At 48.9% G+C, this 12777-nt stretch overlaps 1 protein-coding gene across 2 annotated transcripts in view; it reads left to right on the top strand.

Moving 5' to 3' along the window:
* ZC3H12B (zinc finger CCCH-type containing 12B) overlaps window positions 1-12777 on the top strand; it is a 93791-nt gene extending 81014 nt beyond the window's left edge. For both annotated transcript variants that reach the window (XM_087727810.1, XM_087727812.1), the window contains exons 5-7: window positions 666-900; window positions 8481-8587; window positions 9782-12777. In XM_087727810.1, the coding sequence (XP_087583936.1) occupies window positions 666-900; window positions 8481-8587; window positions 9782-11217 (1778 nt within the window). In that variant the 3' untranslated portion in view covers window positions 11218-12777. The remainder of the gene's footprint in view (window positions 1-665; window positions 901-8480; window positions 8588-9781) is intronic.

The following is a 12777-nucleotide window of genomic DNA, read 5'->3' as shown; positions in this document are numbered from 1 at the left end:
TAAATGTATGTAAATTCTGTAAAATTCTTTTGGGATCCTTAAATGTAGCTTAGATTCTTTAGCAAGTAAGCCACTGGTCTGCCAAACTTTGGGTATGGCCCCAGAGAAAACTATATTACCAAAAAGTACTTTTTTTGATGTGAAAAACCGAAACACGATTGCATATGTATTATAGAAGAATTTACTAAGTTTAAATATAAATCAATTCAAGCCTACTTTTTACTTTTAAAGCAGACGTGGGTTCTGGCCGGCACTACTGCTGGTTGGATTGGAGTGCACTGTGCGTGCATGCGCAGTACAACTAAAATTGCTCTGCATATGCGCAAAAGCAATAAACAAGATGGTGGCACCTATGGCACTGCTGGGAGAACCGGTTTGAGGATGTGGCAGGCCTGAGTCGCTGCCGGTTCCAGCAACCCAGGCTGTCAAACCGCTACCGGTTTGGTTGAACCAGGAGGAGCCCACCACTGTTTTAAAGCCAAGTGTTGTCTAGAACTTGAAAAAAGTTATGTAATCTTGAACTAAAAGAATTAAATAAACTCAATGAACCAAATGGGTCATATTAATCCTGCAGTTATATAACTGCCAACGGTGAAAAACCATAATAAATGCTCTTTATCCAAGTACCTTGATCTTAACCTTCTTATGTAAATCCTATTTTGCAGACCAAGAAATCTTGCACAGATTGGAGAAGGAAAAAATTCTTGTTTTCACCCCATCGCGGAGAGTGCAAGGAAGACGAGTTGTCTGTTACGATGACCGCTTTATAGTAAAGTTGGCCTATGATTCTGATGGCATCATTGTGTCCAATGACAATTACCGGGACCTTCAGAATGAGAAACCAGAATGGAAGAAATTCATAGAGGAACGGCTGCTTATGTATTCCTTTGTAAATGACAAGTATGCTATTTCCCCTCATCTGCTGTGCACAAATCTTCCTTAGAGAGATTTCCTTTTCTTTTAGTGTGGGTCCAATTCTCATCACAGATAGTCCTTGGCTTACGACCACAATTCAGCCCAAAATTTATGTTGCTAAGCCAGGCAGTTGTTAAGTGAGTTTTGCCCCATTTTACAACCAGTGGTCGGTTCCAGATCCCGTTCCAACCGGTACGGTGTCGTCCACATGGACGTGTGCGGTGCGTGCATGCATCATACTTGCTTGCGATGCCTCCACAAGCCTCTGTGACGCTCCAGCTGCTCGGCGGAGCATCACGCAGGCACCATACGCGCCATACGTGTGCGCGTAAGCACCAAAGGCTTAAAGGACAGGTAAGGAGCTTGGGTGGGAGGGTGGGCCCTCTGGAGCACCGTGCTGGAACGGTACCCATACTGGGGCATACCACCTGCAACCCATCACTGTTTACAACCTTTCTTGCCACAGTGAATCACTGCAGTTATTAAGTTAGTAACATGGTCATTAGGTGAATCTGGCCTCTGCTTGCTTATCAGAAGGTCACAAAATGGGATCATGTGATCCCGGGACCCTGCAACTATCATAAATATGAACCACTTGCCATGCATCTGAATTTTGACCAGGGGATGCTACAATGGTTGTTTGAAAACGGTCATAAATCACTTTTTTCAGTGCCGTTGTAACTTCAAATGGTCACTAAATAAACTTTGTAATTAGAGGACTACCTGTATTTGAAAATAGCATGGCCAGGAGTTAATGTCTGTGAACAACGGGAATAGTAGTTAACTGATTTAGGCATTTGTTCTCAATGTTTTCCTATATTCTTCAGTTCTTCTTCTCTCCATAGATTTTGTTCTAAGCTAGAATAACGTTTTTTCCTGTTTAGTGAGAAAACACTGCAATCCTGTTAGCTTTTTGGTTAATACTTTTTGCTTATTCTTCAGGTATCATTTACTTTTACATAGAAAGTAAAGATTGATTGGCACAAGCTGCTTTCTGAATTCACTACTGCTAAACTACAAAAGTGGTTGTGATCTTGGCTTGCTAGTAAAGGTTGCTGCTTTGAGACTCAGAAACAATATTTCTCCTAGGCGCTGCTTGGAGTGTCCAAGCTCGGGTTAACTTCAGCTTGCTGCCCAAGGAACTGAGTTTGAAACTTTGTTGTAGCTCCACCTCCTGGTTGCTCCAGAGGCTCAGTTTTAAAAAACTCAGTCGCCCAACAGGACGTATTTCCAGGGGCTCCAGTCCTTGTGCAGCAAGCTGAACCCCAATTTAGTATTTCCTAGAGAGTTTGTAGCTCCTTTGTTGCTAGTTTGGATAGATAGGTTGCAGTTAGGGTAATTTTATCCTGCTTTTCTACTTCTTCGAGAATTCTGGACTAGGCCTCTGAGCCTTAAAGGCCTTAATCCATCGCGCAGGCAGGCTCCCTGGGGCGATCACAGCCCAGCCTCCACCTGGGCTGTTTCTAGGTCGGGTCTCTCCCAAAATGCTGGTTCAGTGAGTACGTGGGGGGGGGGATTCGGCTGCTAAAGCCTTCCTGAGCCCCTGACAGGAGCGCTAGGCTCCGTGCCGGCCCGACAACGCCCCAGGTGCGCGCGGCAAGAGAGCCCGCCATTTTAAACGGCCTGTTTTGGCGCGCTTTCATTTCGAGGCCTCTATTCTTGCCGCGCAGCCTCCCTTGAACAGCGGATCGCCGCGGAGGGCCGCCTTAAGCCCGGAGACTCACGTGGGGTGCTCACGCTGTCTCTTGCCCTCCTTCTCCTTCCAGCGGCTGCAGGGAACCCGGGCTTCAAACCCCCGCCTACCTGCCTTCAGCGCGGATCCGCAGGCGCTCGGCCGATCCTCTCAGCCAGCTCCAGCCTCCCTCTCCTCTCTTCAGCCGGCTAGGCCTCTGAGCCTTAAATGCCCAGCGTGTGGATCAGGTTCTGGCCTACCCCAGGCCTGGTCTACTGCCATTGCCAGAATGGAGCAACAGCTTAGTACTATCAGCATGGAAGAGAGGCAAGGGGAAAAGACCGGGCCCACTCCCAGTAAGCGTAGCAGGCCCAATCCATCGGGCAAGAGAGTTGGGGGGGGGTATTTCCCCAAGGGAGAAGCAGCCTAAGGTAGGCCCAGCCTCCAAGGCTGAGGAAAAAATGGCACTGCGCCGTCAGAAGCCCCTTGAGAAACAGTTCCAGAGGGCCCAGGCCACACAGTGCAAGATTTCTATGGAGCCATCCCTCAACGAGACCGGGGGTGGGTCTCCCAGGGGTGAATCCCAGCAAGGGGAATCCCCTCTAGGCAGTGAGGATTTTGGGTTCTCCCCCAACCCTCATAGGGCTTCCTTGGGATCCCCTACCCATTCCATGGCTATGGATTCCCTAGCAGACATGGATTCAGGAGCTGAGGAGGAATCCTTAGCTCCATCTGAATTGGAGCCCCCTCCCCCACAGGGTGAGGAGTTCATCCTATCCAGGGCCATGGAGGAGGTGGTAGCTCGGGCCATATCCAAAGGCATCTCAGATGGCATGGTACAGCTGGCGGCCCAGTTGCCCTCTGTGGCGCACAAGCCAGCCCCCAGTCAGGCCAAGATCCCCAAGGCTTCTGAAGCTAGGGCACCCTCTCCTGCCCCCACGGGCCTTAGTGAGGTGTCAGATCAGGAGGAGCCTGAGGTAGAGGTTCCGGTCCTATCGGAGGATGAGGAACCTGCCTCTGAACAGGCCACGGGCTCAGCCCTATTCAATCCGGCCATGTTTAAGCCCCTCCTTACGAAGGCCAGGGCTGCAGGCCCCCAGATGGGTCTCCCAGCTCCCGCTGCAAAGCCTATATCTGATCCGGTCACGGGTGTAGTTATAGGGCCCCAGGACCCCGGCGCAGGCCTTTTTAATGAGGTTCCTCCGCCTTTGGACCTCGTGCCGGCACCCCAGTTATTTTTGGACATCATCCAACGACAATGGGTGCAGCCGGGGACTCTAGCCACTCCCAGTGGGACGGAGAGGAAGCTATTCACCATGGAGGCCCCCCTGGAGGAGCTCCTCAAGGTTCCTCAGGTGGACGATCCAATTATGGCTCTCACATCCCCCACTTCCCTTCCAGCTGAGTTATTGGAAGGCCTCAAGGCAGAGGACAAGAGGGCGGAATCCGCAGCTCTTAAGACACACCAGGCCACCGCCTGGGCCATGCACGCTTCCGCCAGCTCCTCTTATTTTGGCAGGGCAGCCCTCTTCTGGCTCCACAAACTGCGGGCTGGCCTCCCGGCAGGCAACTCCAGGACTAGGCAGGACATCACCAAGATCATAGCCACCGTGGAGTATTCTGCTGACGCGTCCCTGGCCGCCACCAAATTTTCATCCAGGGCGCTGGCCTCAAATGTCACCTCAAGGCGCCTGCTGTGGCTCCGCCACTGGCAGGCTGATGTTAAAGCGAAATGGAAGGTGGCTTCCGCCCCCTTCAAGAGAGGTAAGCTGTTTGGAGAGGCCCTAGATCCATTCCTCACCGAGAATAAGGATAAGCGCAAGGTGCTCCCTCCGGTCACAAAAAAGCACGAACGGAAAGGTCAGCCCTTTCGCAAAAATTCCTTTCGGAACAGCGAGCCCTCCACTTCCACTGCCGGTCCTAGTCGAGCCTACGGTGCCTCACAGGATCGCGCCCAGGATAGACCCTCCTTTAGAGACACAGGGAGGCAGCAGGGTTTCTGCAAACCCTTCCGGGGAGGCTATTCCAACAGGCCCTTTAGAAAGTCAAAGTGACCGTCACAGGGCTCCCCCCATAGGCGGCCGGCTCCAGCTCTATGCCGCCCAGTGGGAGGAGATGACGACAGACAGTTGGATCAGGAACATGGTCCGCCATGGGCTGACCCTGGAGTTCCTATCCTTCCCCCCGAAAACCTTCCTTCGTTGCCCTATCCCCAGGTCCGCCCACAAGTTACAACTGATGAGGGCGGAGATACAACACCTTTTAGAGATAGCGGCCATAGAGGAGGTCCCCAGAGGGCAAGAAGGCAGGGGGTTTTATTCCATCCTCTTCCTGGTCCCCAAGTCATCAGGGGGGGTGAGGGCGATCCTGGACCTCAAGAAGCTGAACAAGCATCTGGCATACAAGCGCTTCAAGATGCAGTCCCTCCAGACCATCCTGGGCTGCGTCAGACCGGGCGATCTGCTGACATCGATCGACCTGAAGGAGGCGTATCTGCACGTTCCGATCCACCCGGCGCACCGCCAGTTCCTGAGGTTCCAGTTTGCCCATCACCATTACCAGTACAGGGCCCTTCCCTTCGGGCTCTCGTCGGCCCCGCGGACCTTCACCAAGCTGCTGGCAGCTGTAGCCGCACGACTCTGGTCTCTGCCCATCAGATTGGAAAGCTACCTGGACGACATACTTATCCACTCGTCGTCCAGGGGGCAAGCCCAAGCAGACCTGGCCACCACCATCAAGGCCCTGCAGCTTCACGGATTCTCAGTCAACCTTACCAAGAGCCATCTGAACCCGACCTGCAGGATCCAGCACCTCGGAACAATCATCGATTCCGAAACCTGCCAAGTCTTCCTCACTCAAGAGCGAGTCAACAGCATCTGGATCCTGGTGAGGAGCATCCGCTCGACCGGGTCAGCCTCGATCCTCTCTCTATCACAACTGATGGGGAAGCTGGTGTCTTGCATCGCGGTGGTCCCTTGGGCGCGGCTGCACACGCGAGAACTGCAATGGTTCCTACTCCCTCTCCAAAGGAAGAAGACCAGCAACTCCAAACGGGTGGTACTGGTCCCACCGAAGGTTCTCCGCTCCCTCCGGTGGTGGCAGACGGAAGCCCTCCTCAAAGGCACACGCTTAAGGGAGCCAAAGAGGCTGATAATCACCACAGACACCAGCCACTTCGGCTGGGGTGCTCATCTGGGAACAGCGGTGGTGCATGGCAGGTGGTCGCAGGCGGAGCTCGCCCACAACATCAACTGGCTGGAGCTCTAGGCTGCAAGACTCGCCCTGCGCCACTTCCTCGATCAGGTCAGAGGCCGCGATGTACTGATTCTGACGAACAACATCGCTGCCAAATCCTACATCAACCACCAGGGCGGCACGCGGTCTCTGGCGCTGATGTCGGAAGCAGAGACTCTGGATCACTGGGCGGAGAGTCATCTGGTGTCAATATGAGCAGACCACATCTCCGGCGTGGACAACGTGACAGCGGACTGGCTCAGCAGAACAACCATCCAGAACTCGGAATGGCGTCTGCACCTGAGACTGTTTTACCAGCTGTCTCAGAAGTTCGGCCACCCGGTTGTCGACCTGTTTGCCTCGCCGGCCAACGCCCAACTTCCAAGGTACTTCACCCGGTTCCATTGCCCAGGGGCGGAGGGCACGGACGCTTTAAGATCCCGCTGGCCCCCGGGTCGGCTGTACGCCTTCCCTCCGCTCCCTCTGATACCACATGTCATTCGGAAGATTCTGGAGGAAGCTGCGGAGGTGCTCCTAGTCGCTCCTCACTGGCCGAGGAGGACTTGGTTTGCCGACCTGGTCAGTCTGTCGGTGTCCCGGCCGTGGCGCATACCTCAGGAGCAAATCTCCCTCAGCCAGGGGGCCATCCAACATCCGGAGCCCCAGTGGCTGCAGTTAGCCGTCTGGCACTTGAGGGGGACCTCCTGAGGCTTCATTGCTTCTCCGACAGAGTCATTCAGACGATCCAGGCCTCCAGACGACCGTCCACCATCAGAATCTATGAGGCTACGTGGACGGCCTTCTCCAGTTGGTGCCTCAACCATCACCTTGTGGCATCCTCCGCGACCATTCCGCAAGTCCTGGAATTTCTTCAGGACGGTTTGGAGAAAGGGCTGGTAACAAACACTCTCCGTAGACAGGTGGCCGCCCTGAGCACCATCCTGTCTTCTGACTCTCAGCTACCGATTTCACGACATCCTCAGGTAAAGGGGTTCCCCCAACCTTTGCCCGCCCACCATTCACAGGTACCCTACCTGGGACTTGACTGTTGTTCTGCAGGCATTGACCGCATCTCCCTTTGAACCGTTGCGGACAGTGGGCCTACGCCACCTTACACTAAAGACCGCCTTCCTCATCGCCATCACCTCCGCCCGCAGAATTTCGGAGTTGGCCGCCTTGTCTGTCAGAGGCGACCTTTGCATTTTCCACTCCAACAGAGTCATATTGAGACTGGACCCTGCCTTTGTCCCGAAAATTAACACCATCTTCCACAGAGCGCAGGAAGTGATACTCCCTTACTTTTGCCCTCGTCCCAAGCACCAGAGGGAAGTCACTTGGCACAAATTGGACGTACGGAGGGCGGTGCGTATTTACATCAAGCGAACGGCTCCTTTCCGTAAATCGAAGGCCTTATTTGTGTCATTCCAGCCGGCCTCCATGGGGAAGAAGGTCACATCCTCTACCATCAGACGTTGGCTCAGAGCATGCATCAAGTTGTCTTACGAGATTCAGGCCAGACCGTTTCCCTCGCGCACAACAGCACACTCTACGAGGAGCGCTGCAACTTCGGCCGCCTGGGCTACGCAAGCGCCAATTGAAGAAATCTGCCGTGCTGCGACGTGGTCTGGTCCATCTCCATTTATACGCAACTATAGACTGGACACTTTCGCCTCCGCTGAGGCGTCCTTTGGGAGGAGAGTTCTACAGAGGGTCGTGGCAAGCACCGCGGCCCCGGACATTTCTTCTTGCCTCCCAATTTCGACATAGCTTTGGCATGTCCCGAGCTTGGACACTCCAAGCAGCGCCTAGGAGAAAGACCATTGGCTTACCTGAATGGTCGTTCTCGAGGCGCTGCAGAGTGTCCAAACCCACCCTTAAGGTGGGGCCGCGAGGTGTGTTCTTAGCACCTTTGTGTCTTGGACTTTGGACTTGGACTAGTTCAGTCATGGACTATTGATCTCCTTCATTTTTTAAAACTGAGCCTCTGGAGCAACCAGGAGGCGGAGCTACAACAAAGTTTCAAACTCAGTTCCTTGGGCAGCAAGCTGAAGTTAACCCGAGCTTGGACACTCCACAGCGCCTCGAGAACGACCATTCAGGTAAGCCAATGGTCTTTTAAATCACCATCAGTCTATGTTCTGTATACACTATATAACTACAGTAAATAAGTCATGGCCTGTTTTAATATAAGAATATTGTGTGACCTTACCCACTAGATATTGGTTACTTTATATATTGCAGAATAACAGAATTGGAAGGGACCTTGGAGATCTTTTAGTCCAACTCCCTGCTTAAATCAGGAGACCCTACATAATTCTGGACAAATGGCTGCAATCAATCTCTTAAAAACCTTCAATAATGATGCACCCACAAATTTTGAAAGCAAGCCATTGATTAATTGTTCTCACTGACAGGAAATTTCTCCTGAGTTCTAGGCTGGATCTCATCAATTATCTCCCAACCGTTACTTCTTTTCCTGCCCTCAGATTCTTTGGAGAATAGGTTGACACCCCACTTCTCTGTCACAGCTCCTCAAATATTGGAAGACTGTCATGTCTTTCATTCTCCAAAGCAGGCAGAACAAGAAGTAATAAATAGAAGCTTGTCAAAGAGAGATTAATGCTAGGCAGTTAAATTTGACTATATTTCATTTTTCTAGGTTTATGCCACCTGATGATCCATTGGGACGCCATGGCCCTAGTCTTGAAAACTTCTTAAGGAAAAAGCCAGTTATTCCAGAACACAAAAAGCAACCATGCCCTTATGGTGAGTAGGTTATTGGAGGGATTTGGAGAAATTTACGTTCTCTCGTTGCTGGCTGGGAAATTCTAGGAGTTGAAATCCATAAGTCTTTAAGTTACCAGGTTTGGAGACCCCCTGCTCTAAAAGTTTGAGGAATACTTTCAGACTGCATAGCCAACATTTTTTTAAATTGGAAATTTGTAGTTCCCTAAATCTCTGGAAGATTCCAGGTTAGGGAAGATTAAAATAAGCAATCAACATATTGAATAATTATATTATTATTTTCCATCTCATAATGGTAGTAAAGTAGTATAGCTTTGAAGAAAATACAATTTAGATTTATTGGCTAATCAAGAATTTACTCTGAATTTTTAAAGTTGGGAGGCAGCATAGAAATACTATTTCTCTAGTTTATGCCATGTGATCCATTTAACATGATCTTTGAGAGTAAAGCCTTAGTTTTCTGCTCTCTCTTGCCTATGGAGTTTCAATTATATCTACAGCCAAGAAATTCATTTTATTTAGGATCTAATCTGACTTGGTCACCAGGATTAGAGGTTTTGTCTTTTGAGCTTTCAGACTCATGCTGGAGCCCAATGCACAGGGAACTTCTCTGTAGCATAGTATGTGCTGTTCTGTGTGTGGTATTTATAGTGCCTGTTGTAAGTGGCTTTTTGGATGTAGAATGGGGTGTGTTCATGGCTGGCTTTTAAGTCATTGGCTGTTGTTTCCTTGTGCTGCCCAGCCCTTGCCTTGTAAGTATTTGTTAGGGTTGGAAGACAAAGCCTCTGGTCCTGATGACGGAGCCAGATTAGACCCTGCAGCATTATCCTGGAACATGTATATTTGCCTTCATTCATTTTGTTTTTAGGAATAGATCCTAATGATTCTCTTTGATCAGAATAATATTATCACAACAAAACTGTGTTCTAATTTAGCTGCATCTCATTTTGAGTGAACATCTAAATGAATATATTTATTTGTGGGGCCTGCTCTAGCTGTCTTCATGGAGCATTGTCACTCAGATTAAAACCTTGACAAGAATTTTGAACTGTTAATAAGGAAAATTGTGGACCTTTTATCATGATGTAAGAAAGTACCAATGTCTTATTTTATGTTTTTTTGTGGTAAGAACAAAGCATTTCACTTGGGTTATCAAGTTAAGACATATAGTTGGCAAAGAATATGCCTAATCAGAGAGGATTTTTCCCCCCTTAGGGAAAAAATGCACATATGGGCACAAATGTAAATATTACCACCCTGAACGGACAAACCAGCCCTTGAGATCTGTCGCAGATGAGCTTCGCATCAGTGCAAAATTATCTGCGGTGAAAACCATGAGTGAAGGTGCCTTAGCCAAATGTGGTTCAGGGCAAGTCCTTTGCAAAGGGGGGGAGAACATTTCAGAAGTGAAGCGCAATCCTCCGAAACGCCAGTCTGATCCAAGCATCCGGTCTGTAGTGGCGGAACCGGAGGACCGGCTGTCGATGATGCGGAAGCCAGAGGCCAGCTCTGTCCCATCTCTTGTTACAGCGTTAAGTGTCCCAACGCTTCCACCTCCTAAAAGCCATGCAGTTGGGGCCTTAAATGCTCGGTCAGCGAGTAGCCCTGTGCCTGGGTCTTCTTCTCAGTTCACCCATCAGAAATCCTCTCTAGAACATATGGCCAGCATGCACTACCCTCCAATCCTGGTCACCAACAGCCACGGGGCTTCAATCAACTACACGGACCCATACGCCAAATATGAATCTTTGGGAGACCACGGCTATTATTCTATGCTCAATGACTTTTCCAGTTTGAACCTTAGCAATATTCATAACACAGATTACTATGGAGTCAATCTAGACCAAGGTGTCTATTCAAGAAATTCAAGCCCGTGTCCTGACAGTTGCTTAAGCCATGCAAGTAATGACTCTTACTCTTCTTCGTATACCGACCTGTACCTGGGTGTAGGAGATGTGGGTTCAGAGGATCACGCTAAAGTTCCTCGAATTCCACCACAAAACAGACTTCAGCCTTTTTCTCATGGCTATCACGAGAGCTTAACTAGAGTTCAGAGTTATGGCACTGAAAGGCCCAAACATACTCCACCCAAGCATTCAGCTTCTCATTTAGCACTACACGTCCAACACCCTCTTGTTGGGGCACGATCCAGTTGCCCAGGGGACTACCCAGGGCCTGCAAACGTTCACCAGTCATCAGCTACAGCCCAACCAAGCCGTGCACTAGTTATGACAAGGATGGATAGTGTTTCTGATTCAAGACTTTATGAAAGTAACCCTACTCGGCAGAGGAGGCCCCCCCTCTGTCGAGAGCAACATGCCAGCTGGGATCCATTACCATGTGCAACCGATGCCTACTCTTTCCATTCCTATCCCTTGAGCAACAACCTCATGCAGCCATGTTACGAGCCTGTCATGGTGAGGAGCATGCCTGAGAAGATGGAGCAACTCTGGCGTAACCCTTGGATTGGGGTTTGTGGGGAGCCCCATGAACCACGTGTTATCCCAGAGCATCAGTACCAGACCTATAAGAACCTCTGTAATATTTTTCCTGCTGGCGTCGTCTTGTCTGTGATGGAAAAGAATCCACACATGACTGATGCGCAACAGTTAGCAGCTATGATTGTTGCCAAATTGAGAACAGGGCGTTAGCATGGTATCCTTTTGAATTCCTGGAGAGAAATACTGATTGCACCAAACCAACGTCCTGCAGGAGGTATCCGTGATTCTATAGAGATATTCTCTGTTTGGGGAATAGTTTCCCGCTCTGGTATACCACTCTGTAGATTGTTTTGGCAATTCCATTGAATATGTGGTTGAAGAATTCTGTAAAAAGATTGTATTATAAGTAAGTATTAAGTAATTTTTTTAAAGCTGGGATTCTTTTTTTTTAAAGATGTATTTTACAGGAAGTGCATACTTTTTGCATGGATATATACTGTTTCTTGAATCCAAAAGGTCCTATGTTTGAAATAATTCCCTCAAACCTATTAGCAATTATATTGCATGAATAAATTTTGTAATTTGCAGCATTAATTGACAAGCTGCTCCAAGAAAAAATGCGCTGTGTGCATTTGAACATCCTCACATCTCTTTCAAAGAGCGTCTCTGAGGCCCCTCACCTGCTGTGTCTTAGTGGTACATGGTGAGCATTTCTGATCTGAACAACTCTCGGTTCTCTGGCAAATTCAGTTTCTGCACACAATCTTTGCTTGGGGGGAGGGGCTTTAGGTCATGCCCTTTGGGACAAGGCCATCTGTGTCAAACAGATGACATGAAAGCAAGGACAATTCTCAGCTAAACTGTAACTCTCTCATTTCCACATAAATCTTGTTAAAATTGGCAGGTGTGGGTTTTAAAATACAATTAATTGTACAATTCAATTCTTTACAATCCAAAGGTGGTATAATTGTAGCATCCCAAATCATTTTTCACATTTCAGTTTAGCACAAGTACAACTAAGTACAAAATGAGTAAACACATTTTTTAAAAGGATTAAATGTTCATGATAGAAGATGGAGTTGTTTTCTAAAGGATGCTACAGAATTGATAAACTTGTTTCAATTTTTCACTGTCAGATCCATGCAAAGGTATGCATTTGCTTCTTTGGAGCTATTTGACTGACTCAAAGCATCTCAGCAAATGCTTGGGTATTTTTGCTCAAGAGCGGGCAACTTTTGTAGCTAAACATCTCCCGTATGAGACATATATCCAGGTGTAGTAGCTTTTCCATTTTCTTTTTTTAAAGCTGCACTCAGCGGACACCCTTTTTAAATCCAAACATGTCTTTGAACATTTTGAACCATTACTAACTCGATATGTCTCGAGCTAGGACTTGTTGACTTCTACTGTAGTTTTTTTTCATGAAAGTCGAGAAGGCCGAGTTACTGGCCTTTGGTTTCTTCATGAGAAGGTGTGACACTGCCTAAATGTTTCTGACTAGGAAACACATGGAACGCGAGGCTGCCGTCAGGGTTGTTTCTGGTGTTTTGAGAATGGCTTCCAAGCTGCTTTCTGAATTTTTGTTTTCAGATCTAGGGGTTGTCCAAAGTGTTGCTGGAATAATTACCAGCGATGGCCAGAATGGCTGCCTAATTTATTTCTGTTTGGCATCAGGTAGGATATTCGAGGTGGATCTAGACAGGGATGATGTCACTAACTGGCAGGGTGGTGATTCTATTTTGGTGTCCATAACAAGCATAATCGTACATT

This window comes from Thamnophis sirtalis, unplaced genomic scaffold, assembly GCF_051295495.1.
Source record: "Thamnophis sirtalis isolate CommonGarterSnake01/CBP01778 unplaced genomic scaffold, rThaSir2_p1.2 scaffold_13, whole genome shotgun sequence".
Classification (NCBI taxonomy): domain Eukaryota; kingdom Metazoa; phylum Chordata; class Lepidosauria; order Squamata; family Natricidae; genus Thamnophis; species Thamnophis sirtalis.
Note: the sequence above shows the minus strand (reverse complement) of the source record. Positions and strands in the feature narration are given on the sequence as shown.